Here is a 21,472-nt window from a genome sequence, read left to right as displayed (position 1 = left end):
TCTCTCTGCTAGAAGGATAGCCAGCTTCTAGCTCTAAAAGAGTTTTTGTCTGCCAGTATATGGCACTTAATGTGGGATGCTCTTAGTTTGGCTTGAGCTTATTGCATATCTTGGAGGTTTTTCACTTTGGATAAGTCCGGAACCAAATTGGATGCAAAGAGAAAAAAAAAAAAAAAGAAAAAAAGCTAATTTTGTTTTTAAAAATAGAATAAAGATTATTTAGTAGCCATGCATTATCTTACTTCAAATTATAAAGCTGTACAGGTCATTTGAAAACTCTGACTTTATTGTGGGGGATAAAGCCATGATAGATCATTATTACATCAGAGTAATGAGAGCCTGTCAGAGTAAAAAAATTCCAAAGGACATTTGCAACAAGGTGTCTTATTTATAACCTGCAAGTGAAGAAATACACTAGGTCCACCATGTTTAAACAAGATAATTATAATGTTTTGAAAGGATGGAGCAGGTATTGTTTTCAGGGAACTCTAGGTAACAAATCCAGCCCTTTCACAAGTGTTGCGTCTATAATAAAAAAATTTGTGGTTTTCTGACTTCAAGAGAACTATAAATTCTTCTCTAAGAATTAAATTCATGTTATATGAACAGTACATTTTCTGAACTGAACCTGGGTTACTTTAGAAATGCATATTTGGCTACTTATGTACTTGTGTCCTGTGCAAATGTTCAGACATCACATAAATAACAGGATGTGAACATTTAATCTTATAAAAGCTCAATCTAATCCTAATGCCGAAACAGTGTTCACGCCTTTGTTGGTTTTGTCTAAGGCTGACTGCACCACTTCGGAGATGAAGTAACACCTGTGAAGTGGGCGAATAATGTGGACACCCCAGAGCTGTTTAAAAGCTAATTGAGCTTCTTAAGGCAACCATCAGCAGACTGAGTAGATGACATTGATCTTTTATTCATTATTTTCTTGCTTACAAGCGTTCTCGTGCCCAGCTGTGATACAGAGGCAAGGACAACATGAAGTCCAATATGGTCTGTTTGCTGATGATTCTTTTTGCCATTAGTGCCCATACAACTGTAAGTATAAAACTGTTGAACATTGCTTTGTTTACTTAAAATTGAGCAGGTTATTGAACATTTTTTTACTGGTCTCTTATGGATTTTGCAGAGGTGCCATGGCAGGCACAGTTCTAGCAGTGAGTCGGGCAGTGATGAGGTAACTAACAATAATGCAAAAAAATATATATTTAATCCTTTTTTTGCATGTCTCTATATTTTCTGAGTTTCTGTTTTCTTCCTTCAGAATAACAGGAAAGACTTGCATATACTTATCTGCACTCTGTTTCCGGCTTTATGCTCAAAAACAACTGCCACAACTGCCACAACTACAACTGCAACGACTACAACTGCTAGAACAACAGCAACCACAACCGGCCGAGGAGACATTTAAACTACAGGCGCTTAAATGAATCCAACATGAAGAACATTTAGTAAGGGACACTGTAAAATTGTTTTCCAGTATGACGATAGTATTTTATTTTGGTGAGGCCAATGGCAAAATCAAATTTGAATGGCTTATATAAAAAATTTGAATGTATTAGTTTGAAATAGTCCACCTTATGTTGTTTGCTGTGCATCCATTCTAACTGCCAAAACCTGTAAAGCTGAGACTGGAGCTAAGTCATGCAAAGCATAATAGATTACTTATGTTGAAGACTGCTTCCACCAATGAGAAGACTCTGACAACACACTCAGTGCTCTCACACATAAACAACCCCTGGATGATGACAGCTTAAGAAAAGGGAGGAGTGTAAGCTGCTAAATACCAGTTTCTGCCCAGTCTGTCGTACTGCACTCCTGAATCACCCTCTTGACCAATACTTTGACCGTTCTGCTCTGCTGATTCTTATGTCTTTGACTGAAATGTTATGTTTTTCCCTAATCAGTTTTGCTTTCAATTTAATTTGATGTCTAAACATCACATTATCAAACATCCTTATTTTGAATGTATCTTTTTTTCTAAACTCATATTTTTAAATATGACTGTGCACTGGCTGCTCTTTTCTGTGCTGTAAGTGAAGTTTGATGGTTTAATCACATATAGTTAAATAAAAATGTTTTCAATGATACAGGTTTTGTGCTATGATTTAGTTGTAATTTTTATTATATAATTTTTTACTGGGAACATTTAAAAATAAATCATATCAGGATGTCATACCCTGTAAAGTTTGCTTAGATTTCTTTATAACCCCACTAAAGACAGTAAATTCGAGAAGCTCTACTACTTTTGATATTATCACTAAATGCGAAATTATTTGTGATCATACATTTGACACTACGCATTAAATTTTTGGTCCCGTTACTTAGCACATTCCACAGAGGTCTAGCGTCTGTGGGAGTTGCAACAATAGCAAGTGCTTTCCAGAAACACAAGCAGTTCCTGATCATACTATCACACTCAACTAATCGCAGGGTCACCCCTTTCTAATCTTAGTAGAGACGCTAAAACAAAGCTACACTAGAAGGTCAACAGAAGTGTCCGACAAAAGTCATCCTGTATATTATGCTCATAAATTGTTAGCTATGAAAACACAAATCACCAAATAAATTTAGACTTTGCAGTACATCAGAGATGTTAGGTAGGAGTGAAATGAGATTTTAACTATGCCAGTCAGTCAGTTATTTTCGACCGCTTCTTTTGTAGTGGGTCACGGGGAAGCTGGTGCCTATCTCCAGCAGTCTATTGTTGGGACCCACAGCCATGGATTTCAACATTAAACTCCGGTACGAACTCTTCTGGAACTTTTCAAAATAAAGTGCATTAACCTTCTTCCGGCACAGCCAAGAAACGGGATAACTGCGGACTTCTTGTGACGCCACTACCCAAATAAAAGCACAGCTGTTGCTACATCCGCCCTCTTCCATACGGCCTTCGAAACAGACCGGACAGGGGAGACAAGCGCGCTGATGTCTCTTTGCTGGCAAACAGACATAAACTCTTCAAACTGGATCCAAGAGTGCCATACGATCATCGATCATCAATCATATCCAAAGATAAGTACGAATGAAATACTGTCTGTGTACCTGGTATTTTCATTCATGAACGGGGGTAATTAAGGTACAAGCATTGCTTGACTGTCTCTCCAAGCCCTGTAGGAGCGGACAGGACGGGCCGCCCAGCTACAGCTCTGGAGCTAACCCTTTTGTTCAGAACGAACGCACCTTCAACCCCCCGCGAAGCTACCTAGCTAACCGCTTGTTGACTGTGGATACTTTCTTCAAACTTCGCCCTTGGACAACGTTTCTTCGCCACGCTTCATGAGGTTAAGTGTTTTGGGCAGAGACAGATTTAGGATGAAATGATCTGAACTTTTGTCATTTTATGAAGTTTGGTTTGTTTGTGTGAAACTCTGCTATTTTAGTGCTAGCAGGCTATCTGCAGCACACGTGCCCTGTTTGTGTTCTTTGTATGTTTTTAAAGTTAAGACAAACTTTATTAAAGGGTGATTTTAAACACAGAAGATTGATCATAACGCGCCGTCCGCGTTTATGCATTTTAACCCTTTTATTAACCCTGGTATTTTAACGGTATTTGTTGATTCTGGTGCTAAGCTATTAGCTTCTTTTGTTAGCTCAATGCTAACCGGTAAGAACACGTACTTGCTACTAAAGAGTATTTAACAGAAAGGTTGTTAGTTTTCAAGCTAGTGAATAATAGTCCCTGAACATCATTTACTAGATTTGATAACTAAGTAAATACCATTAAGCCCCATTTCTCCAGAAAGATTTGGCTCTTTTCCAAAATACTCTCTTAATAATATTTCTTCAAATATTATGTCAATAAATAAAGGCAGCTAATTAGACACTGCTGAGGAATGGTCATCCAGAAGGTTGGTTTTATTCAGCAGATCATTATTTAAAACATTATTTTATTAAAATAATATTTTACCTGATCTTGCATTGTGAATGGTTGTCTAAACGTTTGCTAATTATTGTCTAAGTTGCTTCCAAGACTAACTTAACCTCATTTCCAGATTCTTCAAGATAATCCTTGGTTCTCAAACATAAACATTGCATGGTAATGCTGCATCACTCTTTTGGTCATAGTTTTCAATCATCTTTAATCAACTTGTTTATATTGTACATAGTCCATTAGTCTTCATTATTCTTTAATTCTGCTTGGTAGTTTAGTTGGATTGTTTTAGCAGAGTAAAGAGTTTGTTGATTGAAATATGTTTGACTTTGAGTTGACTTATTTTTGTTAATAAATTCTTGTATTTTAAGAAATTGTGTGAATTCATTCCATGTGTGTGCAGAGTTTATGCTGTTCAATAATGTCAGAGCTCGTCTCACACCTTTCTATTTTGTCCTAATACCATCGCTTTACTGGGCCGGTATTCACAGGACAACCCTTAATAGACCGTAATATTATTTGATAAAATATAAAAATATTAATATTAAATAATCTCAGATTCATAATTCCAACACTATGGGCAGGAGGCGGGGTACACCCTGGACAGGTCACCAGTCCATCGCAGAGCAAGATTTTAACAATGTTTTAGGGGGAATTAAAAAACCCTTTTTTTTTTTTTTCATAAACGTTTCTTAAATTACACATTATTTTTTGTAGAACCTGCAAATAGTATAGGACTTTCGGTTCAACTTTGTCTAGACCCTTTAGACATATAGATGTATAGAGGTTTTTCTGCTGGTCAAATTCTAAAACCGCTTTCACCACATATGTTGCCATATAAAAACTGCATCATCTAGGTTTTGGATTGATCCAAACTTAAATGTTTTATAAGTTACATGAAGTTATATCTAAGTTTTACTTATTGTGTCTGTGCTGGTTTTGTGGATGCGATGGTTTTGTTTTAGAACTTATAGAATGTTCTTAACCTCGCTAACCTGTTTTCATATTAACTAACCTTGTAATTATTTTTGATTAATGTTGTTAATGTCTTTCCATGTGCTTGTCATTTGTGTTTTTTACCATCAACCTGTCATGGGACAAGTGAAAAGTAGCACTTGTGGCTGAATCTGGCATATATTCATGACAGTCAAATGTACTTATATTAAATGTTATTTAATTTATGCTATTAAATAAACAAAACAGAAACGTTGAGGAAAATAAGCATCTCACATGTTTTAAGAAAATCTGCTGCTTCTAATAAACCCTCCACATTAGTGTTTTTATCTATGGGCGACATGGCTCTTTGCCCAGGGTGCCACCTTTTGAGAGGGCAGCACAAGTGCTCAAACAAAAAAGAAAGTTACCTGTTATTTGCACCCTGAGCAGTTCTTTATGTCTCATAGACTTATAGTCACAATAAAGTGAGAACCTGATTCGGGATTCTGAATTGATGCTAAACTAAAACGCTATTTCACGTTTGTTTTAAGGAATTTTGTGAATTATGTGATCAGAATTTTGACTACTTCTGATCACATACAATTCCTATGGATTATGTTTTTTTTTTTGCATTAGGACAACTTGCATCCTGTTTTGTATAATGCATGTGTATTGTAATGAAGGTGTATAGTTCAGTGTTGTACTTGATCAAGACAGGGTATGTTACTTTTCCACAGCATAACTGTCCTTGTTTATTTACTTTTTCCTTATCTAAGGATCAGCTTAAGTGCTCAAATAATTATGAGCTGAATAAACGAGAAAGTAGTTCAAGCTACCTTTAGGGCAGACAAAGTTTCTGCATGATATAACATGATATTAGGTAATGTTAATAAGTCATTGCGCTGATATATGCGTAGCAGTTAAATACATTTCGTAGCAGTGGAACATATTTGCAGCATATACAGTTATTTCAAAAATGATCCATGTGCACCAGATATTTAAGTTTAAAGTTGTCTTTTAATTTTATCAAGTTTCTTCTGATTAGAAGTAATGTTTTTTGGTTGAGCAGCCAGAGTTCTGACCTTTATTAGATAGAACATCTGTAGAGGAAGCTAAAGATTAGGCTGATGGCAAGGAGACCTTTCAACCTCAAAAACTTGGAACTTATCACAAAAGATACATAACAAATAGAGCTGCAATTATAAGAAGTGTGTGAAATTTAAACAAACGTGTGGCACCCTGACTTAGGCATCAAACTGTGTATGTTTGTGTGGAAGGGGTAGCAGTAATACTAAAGTTTTATTTAGTTAACGCTGCATATCTTCCTACACCATTAAAATGCAAGGCAAATAGGTAATAGTGTGATGGTGTGTACGGTGGTTCTAATGGCAATGAGGCACAACATTTTCTCCCTTTTGGTGTTTTCACAAATAAAAATTGTTTGATAAATCTCAAAATGTACTTTACAAAATCTCTATTTGTAACTTTATTGCGCCTTAGTCTTCTAATTAATTATCTCCACTGAGAAAGAAATGTATACTTTGCTTTCCACAATAAATTTGATCCACTTTTAATTAAATAATGTACAATAATAACTGCATTTCTTTCAGTATACCTAAAGGACATGAATTCAAAACTACGCAGTTGGATGTTTACCTTCAATTGCTTTTGTAGGTACATGCAATCTCTGACTTTTTTCATTCCAGTGCTCTTTACAGGCACAGGCCATACACTTTACATTCAATTTCTAATTAGATTTGGATGAAGTAACTTTAAAAATGTTTGCTTTTCTCATTCTTTTTTGCACATGCCACACATATGAGTTAAGGATAATAACAGCAGTCAAACGGTGACATCAGCCACACCCACAGGTGTCCCGAGTAACAGGAAGTGACACTGTCTGAACTCTTCAGTGGTTGTTTATTCATTTCTATAGACGTTACACCATCATAATTGAAGGAAAACTTGCAATTTAGTTCATTCAGGAGAATTTGTGTGGTTTTAGCTCACTGCTTCATTCACAGGAGATAATTAGGATGATTTGGTGCTTTTCTTTCTGTTTTGTGATTGGTTGTTTCACCTTGCGACCGATGCATAAGTCCCCTCTCCTGTCCTCTTACTTTCAGTCAATTTATGCGGCTCCACGGTGACATTACTCGGTTTCATTGACTGACTGGGAAGAGTTTAAAGCAATAGAGATTTCCCTTTGTTCTTAAAAATGATCATCATATTTCTGCTTTCATGTGTCACTATAATTGTAACTGCAGTGCCGGTAAGTGGATTCATGTTATTTTCACATTTGGAATTTTTAAAAAATGTTTCAAAAGATTTTTATGAAAATCTTAGTTTACAATTCTACATCTAATTATCTTTTTTTAATAGGTTAGTCCAAATGTACATCCCCTGCATCAGCCACAAAAAGGAGTCAGTCACAGAGGTCAGCCTGTCGAGGCCACAATCAAATCTGAGGCTCAGACGGCCCCTCTTCCCCTCAGTTTGGAGCAACCGCAGCCTGGAAATCCCCTGCAACCAGATCAACAGACCAACCCCCAGCAGTCGTTACAGCAGCACGCGTTGGTTCCACAAGGGGGCAGTACAATGATGTTCCCCATTCCACAGGGTGTCGGTGGATTTCTTCCCCCTAACCAGCTGACCCTTGCACAGCAGCCTCTGGTAGGAAATAAGAATGTGATGAAGTTAGGTTAAAGACGATTTTTACATTTCTGCCTTGTAATCTTGAAACGGTACCCATTTGGTGTTCTTTTTGTTCATCTGAATAGATTTTTCCATCTTATGGATTCTTGCCTGTATTCCCCTCACCCTATAGCAATCAGCTGGTAAGATATTATTAGCAAACACACATGTTGTGCCTTCAGCAAGATCACACACATACTATAAAGCATTGTGTGTGCTTACTATAGAGCACAGTCTGGAAAAAATTCCAGACACAACTCACTGTAACTCAAAAGATTTCCCCTGGGGGGTCTTGAACAATTTTCAATAGTATAATGAAAGTTTTTTCCTCTTTCATGTGCTCTTAAAGAAACCCAAAGACAACTTCAAACTCTTTCACTGGAGACAGTGTTGTGCAAATAGAGACATCTGTCTTTACACATAACTTTTGGTTGATTTATGATGGCAACTCACACTTTAATTCCTCAAGTGTTTGCTATTTAACCTCTTAATCGGAGTAATGTAGCGCAATAGGCTTTTTGTTTTGTTTGTGTGTGTCTTGAGTTAACACAATGTTATGAACATAAATTAAATATTGCATGCGCTTTCTCTCCCTCAAAGTTCTCCCCTTATGGATTCCCAAAGGTTTCTGAGTCTCCCATCCCTCAAACTCCAACAAATCAGTTAACCAACAGTCCTGTGCCACCAGTAGAAAATGCTGCTGGGGCAGCTGCACCTTCAGGAGCAGGAGCTCGGCAAATACAGCAGCAGGTTCCTATATTTCACATGCTCAGTAACAAACAGTATCAACCTTAAATTTATTGGAAGTTAAAAGTTGCATTATCTGATCAGACTGCCAAACTCTTTTTCACAGAATCCCCCGATCGTATACATGCTCCAGCAACCCATGGTAGATATGAAATAGTATTTTTATGCTTGGATAATGACACAGCCTTTATGATTTCACAATTTTTGCCAGATATTTCTTCATTTGACAAGAGCTGTCATTACTTTCTAGAATCCCTCACTTGGAGGTCTTAGCTCAGAGGAACTTGAGGTAAACTAGCCAAGATTTTTTATCTTACTCTCTGGGAACTCAGTGATCTCAGTCCTAATGGTGGCAAAACAGTTTCTTCTTCCACATGTCTTATATTATCTTAACATTCTTCTCTGTTTCAGACAGCAGCAAAAATGAGTCAGCTGGGTATGTATATGCCCACCATGCTTGCTAACCTTCCTGCAGGTGCAGGAGCTGTTCAGGCGCAGAGCCAGGCTGCTGGACTCACAAACCCAGACCAGTGGGCTGCTAGGCAAACTGCGGGAACCTCGGCGACTGGAGTCCAACCATCACAGGGCCTGCCATGCGCTGGATCACAGCTGAATGCTGACAGCTTGCCCGCAGGTCTGAAGAGAGCAGTGCCAGAAGCTCCTACAGTCCAAACACCGGCTCAACCCAAACTCCTGCCCAGACAGAGAAACCTTGCTTAAAACTGCAGTATATTCTAAATCTTACTTACAATAAATTACAATATTAACCTAATGTTGCTGCAGAATTATAGGCTAGCAATGTGTCAGTAGGGTGTCTTTAGAATATTACTAACCATCATTGTTTTCTTCATGCTTTCAGTATAGTTTTTGATATACAATGTCAAATAACGAAAATAATCGAAGACATGGACTCTTTTTTTCAGTACTATGTGTCATTATTTTATTAATCTGGTTTCATTTAGTATTACCTTACCATACATCTTCACTTGGGTGCACACCAATAATGCATCCACACTTTGTAAAAATCACAAATCAAATAAAACAAATAAATAAAAAACATCTGCTTTTATGTGAAGTCTTTTATTTGCTCTTGTAGCTCCAAATTTCAATCTCCAGTGGCTTTTTGGAAAGAAAGAAGGACCTCTTTACACCTCCTTCCCTCAGTTAGTAGCAAGGCAGAAGGCTGATAGGTGGGTTTTAGAGCTGTTCCTGTAGAAATCTGTTCCTGTCTTTTGCTGGTGGAAGTAAAGCCCTTGGAGCTTCACTGGATAGCTAGTTTAGAAAACAGCCTTTTTACAACCACAAACTTCTGTCAAAGTGGTGGCTTTCATAATATGACCCAAATGCAGACAGAGGCAGTGTGGTAGTTGCAAAAATGTTTACTATATAACAAAAAAGGAAAACTAACAGCAGGCAGGGGGTAGCAGAAGCAGACACGAACATGGGCAGGCTCGGCATCAGGTCATGGGTGGACTTTGGCATGGCAGACAGACTTGGCATGAAAACAGTATAAACCAGCAGGAGAAAACAGAACAGAAGAGTATAAATAGAGGTACGGGTGAAACAGGGAGACTGATCGGCATTGTGCAGGTGGACTGAAGGAAACTGATTAAAGCTGATTGTGGGAGGGAGTGGTAACACAAGCATAGAACATGAACAGAGATACAAGAGTACAATCTAACCAAAGGAGGCTCTTAGAGAACAAAAAATAAAATAAAATGCACCATGAACAAATACAAGAATTATTAAGGAACTAAACTTGAGGAATGACTTGGAGCACCACCTGGAAAACAATCACGATGAGAGGAAAAACCCAGAACAAAACTCAAACATTGAAGGTTTATGATATAGACCAGCACATAGTGGCACATGTTTGTGAAGAAGAAAAAAGATACATAGATTTACCATTTTTGTTTTAAATACAAATCTACAAAGTGTAATATGCTTTGGTATGCAGTCACCTTGTGTCAATACTTTGTAGAAAAGTCAGTTTACGTGGATGGCCATCTTTTGGTAAGTTTTCTGTTAATGATTAAAAAGTGCTCTGTGAGATGTCTGAAAGTTTGTTTATTGTTTTATAACATAACCCTGCTTTAAACTTCTCAGCGGCTTTATCCCTGAGTGTCTGGTGTATTTGTTATTCTTCATGATGCTGTTTGTTCACTAATGTTCTCTGACAAACCTCTAAGCCTTCATGCAACACCTGAATTTAAACTAAGATGGTGACTTCTGAAGACAGTTGGTTCCATTTCCATTTATTTTATTTTTATCAAAGAAGATGGAGGTATATACAAATGTGTGTCAAACATTTTAACACTTGTATTGTAATAGTGTGAAAACCATGAAACATTTTCCTTTTACTTCACAATTTGTGTCGGTGGATCACATAACTATATGTAAACAAATATGTAAAAAAACACAATGACACATTTGCAAGGCAGTTTATGTTATTAAACATGATGCCATTCCAAATGTGGTGTTTCATCCCCTACGCCGAGAAATAATCCCAAGAACATTTCCAAAGTTACCAGTCCCCAGTATTATGTAGGCATTATTTTATGCTTACTAAACTGAAAGCGTGAAACACTTGAAAGAAGGCATAATGGGCTTGAGCCCGTTACAGTGTGGCTTGATGTAAGCAGAGGAAGGTACATCTTGGCTAATTGGAAATGTTGTCTCATTCTCCTGAGGCCAGTATCATCATCTCATCTTGTGAGCTGAATGTATCTTTACACTCCTAGTGGCTAATGCATAATAGGTTTGTCACTGTCAGTATACATTAAACACAAGACTTCCTTTAGTTCCAGTCTTGGTTAGGGCCTATCTGTGTGAAATTAGATGTTCTTCCTACAAGTCTATTAGTTTTTCCCAGATGCCGAAGTTTCCCCCCACAGTTTGAAACCATACACATGAGGTTAATTTAAAACTTTAAACTCGTGAGCGAGTTTTAATGTGCATGGTTGTTTGTTTTGGAAATCTCTATGGTGACCTGGCAATGTACTGGTAGCCTGTCTGAAATGTCCCTTACCTGTTGCCCACTTACTGAGGATATAGTCCTCAGCTTTGAATAATGCAAAGCACATACAGTGGATGGATCGATGGGACATCCTTGCATAGATAGACACATGTCAATAAGAGTTGACATGTGCATCCTGTACAGGCTTTTTCTAATGGTATGGATTGTAGTGGATGTTTAGACTTGAGAACCTGTGAATGAAGCAGTCTGATGGAAACCGACTGCAGCAAGAAGGTAACAGGTTAAAAAAAATACACAAAACACAGTTTTAAACAGTTAAAATCTTTCTATATTAGAATCATGTTCTCATACAAGCCCTGGGTTTATTGGGTTCCTGCACCTCTGCACATCATAAATTACTCTGCTGAAGGATTATATGTCATAAAAGTGTATTTAAAGCCAAAGTCGTGTTATGGGGGTTTCTCCCAAAGACAGAGCTTCCAGTGATGTGATCATAAAACTAAATATCTTTGGCTTATCACCAATATCTGTCAAAAGTTTGCAAGGTCTTTGTTTTTTCAGCAAATAAATAGGAGCAGCTCTCCCTCTGCTCATCACAGCTTTCTTCAAGAATACCTCTGTACTCACGAGTGGACGAACAGGAAAGTTAAAATTCTAGTTTTTAAAAAATATTTTTTAGATACTAATTATTTTAGATGCACTGCATTGAATACTCTAGCATAGAATAACTGAGAAATAATTGTTTTCACAGCTTAATTGAAAATGAAGCTCCTTCTGCTTATAGCCTACATCATTGGGATGGCTTTCAGTGCTCCTGTAAGAAAAACCCAATTCTTCTCCCCAAATTTGTATTGTATTTGTATTCTGACACAGACCTTTTGCACGCCATGAAAAGTCCAAGAAGAGTGATATCTTGTCAAGTGGTGATTTAGACTATTCTTATGGTCTTGCTGATGTTGAAATAACGTTTTCAGCATTTTAGCTAAATAATTTTGACAAAATAATTTTGGTAGCAGAATTATACAGTTTAGTTTTACACTGCATTGTAATAAACCCGTGTGTTTGAATTTACTCATGAAACAGTCACATATGTACATGGGGTTTGACATCCACCATGCTCCTCCTCAGGTAATGTAAAAATAAACAAAAACAGTTTTTTCAGCAATTGTAAAATGTGTTTTTCCTTTCCTTCCAACTGTTCCAATAGCGTAAAGGTTAATACTATGGACCTATTCTTCACAGGCAGCCCAAGCCATTCCTGCTGCAGTCCCAGTGGGATCCCTGGAAGTTGTAAAATCAACCTATTATTTTCATCCTTTCAACACACATTTCTATCCAACTTTTTGTGTTTTATGTGATAATTGTGCCTGTTTTCAATTTCAGCTGCTCCCAGTTGACGGCCAGAGGCAGTTTTTTTGGACGACCTGTGAGTGACATTTTAAAGCTGGATATTTACAAAACCAGACAGCCTGACATGTAGTTTGTAGTAAGAATTGTGGAGGAAAATGAATCTTGAACTACAATCTAAATAATAAAAGTGTGGTAATTTTTGTATTACTGTGGTTTAACTGCGCATATTAATCTCAAAATTAATTTTCACTGGAAGGTCCATGGTTTCATCAAGCAGGAAATGCCCTGGGCAAATGGCTAAGATGAAGAGATCGTAAGAGGATTTAACAACTTTCGACTGAACACTGTTTTTGAACCTTTATTGTCATAACCATCTAATTTTCTTCCTAATCTCTTTCAGTACTACCCCTTTGGGTTCAACCTGCCAGATCCAGTTGTAGCTGCACCTATTGCCCCAGCTGCTCCTGTTGCCCCTGCAGCTCCAGCTGTACCTGTTGACTCTGTTGTTATCTCCACTGCACTTGTTAGAACTATTGAAGTATTCTATATGGACAAAGATATTGACAATACTTAGGAACTGTTTTTATAAATTTAGATAACAGCTGCAGGCGGCATATTTAATTTAAAGAGTTGAAGAGGGGAGTAGGTTCGTTCAAAAAAATTATTCTTGCTTGAAAAAAGAGCTCATCTGTTTCTGCTTAGCTATTTAGAAACATTGGCTCATCAGGGAATGGTCCTCACTCCTGATTGGCTTACAACAAGCCTCTGTAATTTCAGTTTGCCAAACCCAGTGACGATGACGAGGACGACGACTGAAAAGGTCTGAGTCAGCAGCAGTTGTGCTCATATGTGCAAGAAAATGTGCTGTACAGTCCAGACAGGCACACAAACTTCACTTTAAAAAAAAGTAAAGACAGTTTATACAATGAACGGTTAATAAAAGATCTGTGGTTTGTTTTCATTTAAGGTGAAGAGACCAGCAACCAGCCAACAATGCTGCTTTTTAAAGCTGTTAACAAATTTGTTCCGTCCAGTCCTGATGGTGCTACATTTTTTCCACAACAAAAATGTAAAATGTGATGCAAAATGTGTAATGAAATTAGTGGCATGCTGTGAGATATGATTCTTTTTTAATATCCCTGCATGTGATTTTGTCATGAGTGAGCTCAGGTAATAAATGAAATGAATGCATTATTCAATTGTGTTGTTTTTTTCTAGCATAAATAACTATAATGACTACAGGGAAAGTAAGGCTATTAAAAAAACTCAGAATGTTTGTTTCCATAATTCAGAGTTTTTCATTTTGTCTCAGTCCAGCATAAATTTACATATCTTATACAGTGAAAATATTATTAAAGGATTATTAAATCTTTCACGTAAAAATATTTTTTGCATTTAACAACCTTGATATTTCTTTAAAAAGGGAACCTACATATTGTTTTATACAGTCTGAATCTTACTGAACTTTTTGTTTAAATAGGAGAACTTGTCAGCAAGTCTTTGTGTTCAGATTTAATTAATCAAGACTACATTCTTGTTGTCATAAAATCGTATGTGACCAATATTTACTATATGATAGGGTTTTTTCTATTAGGAATTTAGAAAACAGTGACAGAAATCTATTTACATTTCCTCACTAATCACAATTTCTTTTTCCACAGATTCATTTTATGAATGGCACTACTGATTGACAAATGTCATAAAAGTGTGTTTTAGGCCAATGAGATGAGGGGATATCTTCAGTGTTATCATCAGTGTTATAGACATAAAATTACAACTCTTTGATTTACCTCCAAACAACTGTGAAAAGTTAGCACATCTGTGGTTTTGTCACTAAATAGATCGAAGCAGCTCTCCAGCTGCCAACCAAACCCCAGTTCCTGAATCAATCAGTAGACATGTGTGGCCCTAATGTGTAAAAACCACATGCTCCATATGGTTACCATTTGAAGCACATGCAAAAGCCTGCTGTCTCTGTAAGGGTAACACCTAATATCTTAGAAATAAATTGTGACATTCTGATGTCAAAGTAATGCATTTCATAATTTTCTGGCCATCTGGAAACTGAGGGTAAAGGTGCTGGACTGGCCAAGTATGTTTCCAGGCCTAAACCCCATTAGGTATCTGTGGGGCAAGTCTTTAAAAGGAGCAAAATATAATGAATTACATTTTTCTAAAACAAAATTCTCATTCTGGTGAACCAGATACACAGTACAATAAAAATAATACACAGATATAATATTTACCCATGCAGCACTTTGCAAAGTTTTGTGTACATACTGCATTTCAGCTGCAGCTGAACAATTTAATATCAATAAAACTTTGACATGTAAACTGTAGAAGCTTTATGCTGATTAGTATGTCCATCACCTGAGCAACATCTTTGCAACATGTTACTTGAAGTGATTTAGAAGCACATTAAATACACTGATGTCTATAAAACTATCAAATCAAACAACCCCCAGGCCTGTGATGATGGCTGAATGCATGCTGAGGTGAGCGAAGGTGTTCAGCCCCAGACTGTGTAATCAAACTGACTCTACTATTACTCAGATAGTGGATTTGGCCACTGGTCATTTAGCTAAGCTGTGGACCAGACACCTGCACTGCACTCCCTCATTGGGTGACTTCACTCCCTTCGACTGTAATTAGTAGTTTGGTGAGGGGGCACCCTATAAAAGTCAAAGCAGCTCTGTCTGAGCTATGATACAATCAGTTGGCATCACCTCATCCTCATTTCATCTTCTCTCTCTGGTGTTTGTTTTTATTGCAGCGGGTGAGTACATGCATACCTGGTTAACAGTAACCATCCAGTTTCTTTTACAGATTTTATAACAGCGGATGCTTTGTTCTCAGGGTGAAAATGAAAGCGGCCATCCTATGCTTGTGTTTGGCTGGCACTGCTTGTGCTCTGCCCGTAAGTCTTAGATTTTACTTCAACCAGCAAAAACTTTAAACTTCACACACAATGTTCTGCTTTCATTTCTCGAACTATTTCTGTTTCTGCCTTTAGTTTCAGTACTTGCCGCATTTCACAGGGTCTAGACCCCGGGCACCACCAACACAGGTAATCATGCATACTATGTACTGTTTTTAATCTCTTCCTCTATTGTTTTTTCTTACCTGCTAGAAGAAACCTTAATGAAAATTGCTGAACCTTTACTGATAATATGTTTTTTGTTTTTACATCCATGCAGATAAAAGCACCTTTGACAGGTGGTTTTCCACAACCTGGAGTCCCAGGAGCTTATAGTTTGGAATTTGTATGTTCCAATTTCTTTAACATTATGTTTCCATTTAACTGTGATTCACATTAATGCATTTTTACTTACAGTATGCATGTACACTTTGTGTGTTTTGCTAAGGTTCCTCTATACGGACTTGGTGCTGGTGCAGCTGGAACAAACCAGGGACAGGTAAGAGTTTTTGCACATGTATGTACATGTGATATTCCATTAGAACTGTTTTTACCTTTCTCTGATGTTTGTTTCAACAGACTTTCCCTCAGTATGGTTTCATCAAGTACTCCATTCCTCAGCCCCCTGGCAGACAGAGTGTTGAAGTTGTATGTGTTGATTTGTTGCTTCCCATAATATGTTTGCCATACAATTCAACAACTGGAACTAGACTTCCTAACATTTTTGTGGTTGTGTGGTTTTATGTTTGCAGTTCTATCCTTATGACCTCTCTCAGAACAAGGTATATATTTTGGACAATTTAATGCATTCTTGCAAACCTAACAGTGTGTATAGTACAGGCCTCTAAAAGCAAGTTTACTTTTGTTTCATAATGCAGAACCTGGTTTCAAATGGTTTCAATGGGAAAGATGCGGGCCATTTTTTAGCATGATTTTCCATATTACTCTCGAAACACATTCTAAACATTTTTTTTTTTTACTGTCCTATTTTTTTCCCAGTTTACCACATTTGGATTTCCTCCTCAAACCCTTCCCCAGCAACCTTTAAATGTGAGAACAGACGATCAAAAATATAAATTCTATAAAGTCTCTCTGCATATTCCTTTACTTGTATCTATTTTGTTCTCTTAGATGCCAACCTTTGATGTCAATGCGCATCCCTCCCAAGATCCCCAGCAGCCACTGCCGCAGGACAAACCTGTGCAAACGAGTCAGGTAACCAAGTTCAGAATAATTTTAATAATTAAAATTGCTCCACTGATAGATGTTCACAAAAAATATTTGCACATACACGCATATAAAAAAGTATGTTGTTTTTCTGTGTTTGCAGGCACCTGCTAAAGTGTGAATGAGAGAAACAATTGCATCCTCCTCAACATTAAACACTCTTCGGTTATAAAATTGAAAACTCATCGTAAAGTAACATTTTAGAACATTAACAAACTACATTATGACAGGATAACATGTATAGATACCTAAAAATCTTTTTCATTCCTTTAAAATGTCGTATAACAATAGCTGTCTTAGAATTATTGACTGCCATATGATCTCACATTCAGCATGGTGCATTTTCAGAGTAACTACATTATTTCCTTTTCTTTTCCCATTGTTGTTTTCTTTTTGAAAATAAAGAAAATTTAAGCAAATCCCTGCAATTACTTCTCTTTATTTGTAGAGTTTTTCTATTTACATCTGTGTTTTGATCATCATAAATAAAGTGGTGCTTTAATATTGTACTGTGTTGAATACAGTGTTTTGAAAGATTCAGCACACCCCATGCAGTTTTCCACATTTTGTCACATTACAGCCAAAATGTATGGGCATTATATTGGGATTTCTTAAAACGTAACAATTTACAAAGTGTATGCATCTGTATTAAGCAACTAGAGAGACAACTACAGCTGCAGTTCTTTTGGTGTATGTGTCTACAAGGTTTTTTGCAGCTTTTGCACCCTGACAGTTTTTTACATGCCTTGCCTTGTATTATGCTCCTTCCCATCTCCTTCCCCTTCTGAAGAAAACATCTCCACAGGTGTGTTCAGTGTGATGTGCAGCCTTGCATAGGTTCAATTTGTTCAAAGCTTGGGATACTGTTTAATAACCTAACCTTACTCCACAATTCTATCCATAAACTGTCTGGGGTGATCCCTTTCCAGCTGTTCCCTGATGTCCTCTGATGTTCTCTAACAAAACTTCGACGCCATCAGATAACAGCTGTGTTTACACGGAGATTAAATCGCACACAGGTGGACAGGTTTGGACATGAATACAAATATATGCCACAATTTACAGATTAATATTTGTAAATAAATATGTAAAATCATGTATCACTTTCCTTTTCCTTTACATTTATCTGATACCATGTTGGTCTATCGCATAAAATCCCAAAAAAAGTTTGCTGCTGTGACAAAACAACATTTGGAAAACTTCAAGAGGTCTGAATACTTTTGCATAATATCCACTGAAGAATGACACATTTTCAACTTTAACAAGGTAAAAACACCAGTTTCATTTTCTTTCTATTTATAGATTTAACTAAAAGATCTGTAGCTGAAACACATAATGATCCTTTTCTAGTGAGAAGCTATTTAGATGAAAAAACAAAAAACTATTCAACATATGATTTATGTGAGACAGATGGCGTGGAACAAGAGAGATTTATCAAGTCTAAATATCAACTTGCTCTAATAAACCTCAAACTTTTCTAAACACTTTATCCACTATACAGGAAAAGCATGTCTGACATCTTGTCTGCTGCAAGATATCAAACTGAATATAAACTGCTTCAGTTGTTTGGCAAATTTCCCCACAGTGAAATTTTACTGTTGTGAAAAACTACACACCACTAAGGGAAAAATCCATCAGACAACTGCTCCCCTGGGGACGAAAGCCTGTTGCAACATGGTTTTAAAGCTTACCTCTTCAAAGACACCAACAAAAGAGACAGGCGCCATCCACTCATGCTATTCTGTCTCTTCTTTACATGTTTTCTTTCCTGGAACACCATAAACGTCTGTCCGCAGTGTGGGAAGAGATGTTAAAAGCTGATTTGAAACACTTTACTCTCCCTGACTAGCTCCTCTTCCTTAATAGGGCTTTGTTTTTAAAACATTGGATTCTTTGAATATTTTTAAATCAAGCAATAAAAATGAAGACTCCACAAAATGGAAAATTTACGCCCCACTCCTCCGCCCACAAAAAACCATGGTACTAAGAAATATTGTTCAAACATTATACCGGTATATCAAACAAAAAATAAAAATAATCATAATAATGAAAATAAGACATGATTTTAAAAGCCTCTGCCCTATTTGTTTTCTCTTCAGTGCTTCTAAGGATGTACAATTAAATATTATTCTGACAATTTGATGTCCCACCTCTAGGGACACACATCCTACAAAAGGGAGGAGAAAAAGGCATTTCCATTCTCGTGCTCGCTTGTCCGAAGACGCAGCAGCCCATTTTATTGTGATTTCAATTTAAATAGTGACCTGTGGTTGTTTAAAGACAGTTTTAAAATGTCACAAGATTCAGCTACAGCATGGAATTTATAAAAAAAAATAAACATTTGTGAGGATCGGTTTTTTACGTCTTGAGATCAGGCCTCCAGACCATTGTGCCAAATTCCACAACTTTTAACATATTTAATGTCATTCTGAAAGCATGTATGAAAAAACACACATAATAATAATTTTATACTATTGCCCCTCTGCTGAGCAAAGTACAGTTTATTTAGGATGGTAATAAACAAGAATTCCTGTTGGTACAGACAATAACAAGTTGTTCACCTCATTATCCTCACAAAACTAATCTCAGTCTGGCTTCACAGGAACAGTAGGGCTTTGAAGAACTAACGCAGTGATTATTATCTATAAGAGGAACTCATTCTCTCAGCGGATATTAGTCAAGAATTTCTTGACTGACGTTTGACAGATTGCACAGTAAATCTTACAGTACCTAAACTGAAATAAAAAAAAAAGTGATGGAGGAGACCTGCAATGCTGAAATTTTGTTCACAGCTTTTTAAACATACAGGGGAAAAACAAACTTCCTAATGGCAGTCTCTTTCTGCCACATACACATCACACACGTGTTTAAAAACATGGAAATACACATAAATGATCATTGAATGTTACATCAAAGAAGCAGACTATGGAACAAATTAAACAACAAATAGGTTTGTTTTCCTTTTTTTGCATTTTGCCAACTTTTTTGAAATTTTCAGAGTATTTTCTTGCTTTCACTAAAGAGGGCGAGACTGGTTTTAATTAAAACGTGGGTGTAGGCTCAAGAGTTTTGAGGACTTGTAAACAGTTTGATGATTTGGCTTGCTTCCAGTTAACCTGATGGCACACCAGTTTCCACAGCCCAACCACATTTTATTATATTATTCATGTGCAACTATTTGTGTCATAAATTTAGCTAAACTTTATTGTAACCTCACTGCTAACTCTCACATCTAGGCTATACTATTGCATTGCCATTTTGAACTGGTGTCCTAATAAATCCCCTAAAACCTCCAAAATACTGGAGACAGTATTAACAAAGAAACTATTACAAAATTCTTCTTATCGTCTAAATAAAACCTATTATACAGCACTACTTTATTTTTTGTTAACTATCTTATTGTCCCCCACACTTGTATAACAAGTCTTACTAAGAAGACATTATGGCTGCATAAAAGCTCAAAGAGGAGTCTCTTGCTAAAGGAAAAGTAAGGTGAATTATAATGCTGTTTTTCCCAGCTTTTGATTACAGAAAAAGATTACTTTGATGATGTACGTAAGATAAAAGACTTAGCTTGTTACAGAGAAGAAGCTTTATGACCAACTGCTTAGGAAAGACTCCACTGACAGACTAAGCAAGAATACATGGAATGCAGATGGCGATGCCATGCCGTACCAAAATTAGAAATAGAACGTTGCGAAACCTGTGTTGGGCTGCTCCTGACACTCACAATGAATTCCGGGTCTGTGTTGTCCCACCCTAGTCATGTCTGTCCAATGGGAGCAATGATTGTCACGTGCATGGCTTTCTTTAAAAGTTATAGTTCACTTGTAAATAGTACAATGAGAAAGCTAACCACACCAAATAACAAAAATGAAGTCCACATTTGGTCCGGAATAAACAAGTGGACCCAAGGACTCTCTTGGTGTGGCTTTTTCTTTGGTCCAAGGATCAAAGGAGCAGCCATGTTTGGTTTGCTTTAATAAGAACCAGTTTCCCCCGCTGGTCCGGACCAAATAACCAGACAAAGACCCACTTTTTGTGGTGGTCTTGGAATGCAAACCAGCCTCTGTCCGACCCAACTACAGGAAATATACACATTTTTGAACTTAACAAGCAGGGCATCATGGGATAAATTAGCCCTTAAGGGTCACTAAAGCTATTACTGCATGGGTGCTACTAACAATGAGCCATGGACAGATGTGGAGCAACGAGGAGACATTGCGCCTCATTGATGTTTGGGCAGATACACAAATAACCCAACTGCTAGAAAAGACACACAAGAATGTGGTAGTATTCAGCATGTTTAGCACGAAAATGAAGGAGGTGGAGTTTGAGTAGTCTCGAAAACTTTTGGCCATGAATTCCAGTAGGCTCAGGAATGGCAAGAACTGAATAAGAATAAAATATAAATTCCTAAACTTATTATAATTCAACTAAGAATCTAAAATTTTGCAATTCTTGCCGATTCTATTTGTGGTCTGTGTGGAATAGTGGTATAAAATACTTGTACAGTGCTTGAAATGTACATTATAAGTAAAGTTGAGCTCAGTTATGTCACGGCTTGTGTAGCGGAGGACCCCGGAATGCATGGACAGGCAGCATGACGGTAAGTAGAAGATTTTAATCTTTAGAAAAACAAAAACTCACTCATAAGAGGAGGCAGGAACAAAACAATGAACAGGCAGGCAAGACAGGCATGGCATGATCCTTAACCACCGTCTGAAAACAGGGTGGC

At 37.1% G+C, this 21,472-nt stretch overlaps 2 protein-coding genes and 1 long non-coding RNA gene across 4 annotated transcripts; all 3 read left to right on the top strand.

The window, feature by feature from the left end:
- Window positions 1-912: 912 nt before the first annotated feature.
- Window positions 913-2,102, top strand: LOC124869098. The gene is made up of 3 exons (XR_007038485.1): window positions 913-1,050; window positions 1,142-1,189; window positions 1,277-2,102. It is a non-coding gene; the product is annotated as an uncharacterized LOC124869098 (long non-coding RNA).
- A 4,711-nt stretch (window positions 2,103-6,813) lies between these two features.
- Window positions 6,814-9,322, top strand: LOC124868853 (LIM domain-binding protein 1-like). Of its 2 annotated transcripts, none has more exons than XM_047366479.1 (7): window positions 6,814-7,094; window positions 7,205-7,495; window positions 7,603-7,659; window positions 8,141-8,266; window positions 8,370-8,405; window positions 8,514-8,552; window positions 8,675-9,322. In XM_047366479.1, the coding sequence occupies exons 1-7, from the start codon at window positions 7,041-7,043 to the stop codon at window positions 8,981-8,983; spliced, it is 912 nt and encodes a 303-aa protein (XP_047222435.1). In that variant the 5' UTR covers window positions 6,814-7,040; the 3' UTR covers window positions 8,984-9,322. The 2 variants fall into 2 exon arrangements, with proteins under 2 accessions (XP_047222435.1, XP_047222434.1); XM_047366478.1 differs by having other exon boundaries at window positions 6,821-7,094; window positions 8,117-8,266.
- A 5,955-nt stretch (window positions 9,323-15,277) lies between these two features.
- On the top strand, window positions 15,278-17,153 carry scpp5 (secretory calcium-binding phosphoprotein 5). Its single transcript, XM_047366599.1, has 10 exons — window positions 15,278-15,366; window positions 15,447-15,507; window positions 15,604-15,657; window positions 15,788-15,853; window positions 15,956-16,006; window positions 16,087-16,155; window positions 16,260-16,289; window positions 16,507-16,557; window positions 16,639-16,722; window positions 16,838-17,153. Exons 2-10 carry the CDS (start codon window positions 15,454-15,456, stop codon window positions 16,853-16,855), a joined length of 477 nt encoding a protein of 158 aa, XP_047222555.1. The 5' UTR covers window positions 15,278-15,366; window positions 15,447-15,453; the 3' UTR covers window positions 16,856-17,153.
- Window positions 17,154-21,472: the final 4,319 nt, after the last annotated feature.

Source organism: Girardinichthys multiradiatus, chromosome 5 (assembly GCF_021462225.1).
Source record: "Girardinichthys multiradiatus isolate DD_20200921_A chromosome 5, DD_fGirMul_XY1, whole genome shotgun sequence".
Classification (NCBI taxonomy): domain Eukaryota; kingdom Metazoa; phylum Chordata; class Actinopteri; order Cyprinodontiformes; family Goodeidae; genus Girardinichthys; species Girardinichthys multiradiatus.
This window is presented reverse-complemented; position numbering and strand designations above follow the sequence as displayed.

Coding starts and splice junctions, on each gene's coding strand:
- scpp5 (XM_047366599.1), top strand. CDS start 15,454: ATGAAAGCGGCCATCCTATGCTTGTGTTTGGCTGGCACTGCTTGTGCT. Junction 16,007..16,086: donor CTGGAACAAACCAGGGACAG/GTAAGAGTTTTT, acceptor TTGTTTCAACAG/ACTTTCCCTCAGTATGGTTT. Junction 16,156..16,259: donor GCAGACAGAGTGTTGAAGTT/GTATGTGTTGAT, acceptor TTATGTTTGCAG/TTCTATCCTTATGACCTCTC.
- LOC124868853 (XM_047366478.1), top strand. CDS start 7,041: ATGATCATCATATTTCTGCTTTCATGTGTCACTATAATTGTAACTGCA. Junction 7,095..7,204: donor TAATTGTAACTGCAGTGCCG/GTAAGTGGATTC, acceptor TTTTTTTAATAG/GTTAGTCCAAATGTACATCC. Junction 8,267..8,369: donor CTCGGCAAATACAGCAGCAG/GTTCCTATATTT, acceptor TCTTTTTCACAG/AATCCCCCGATCGTATACAT.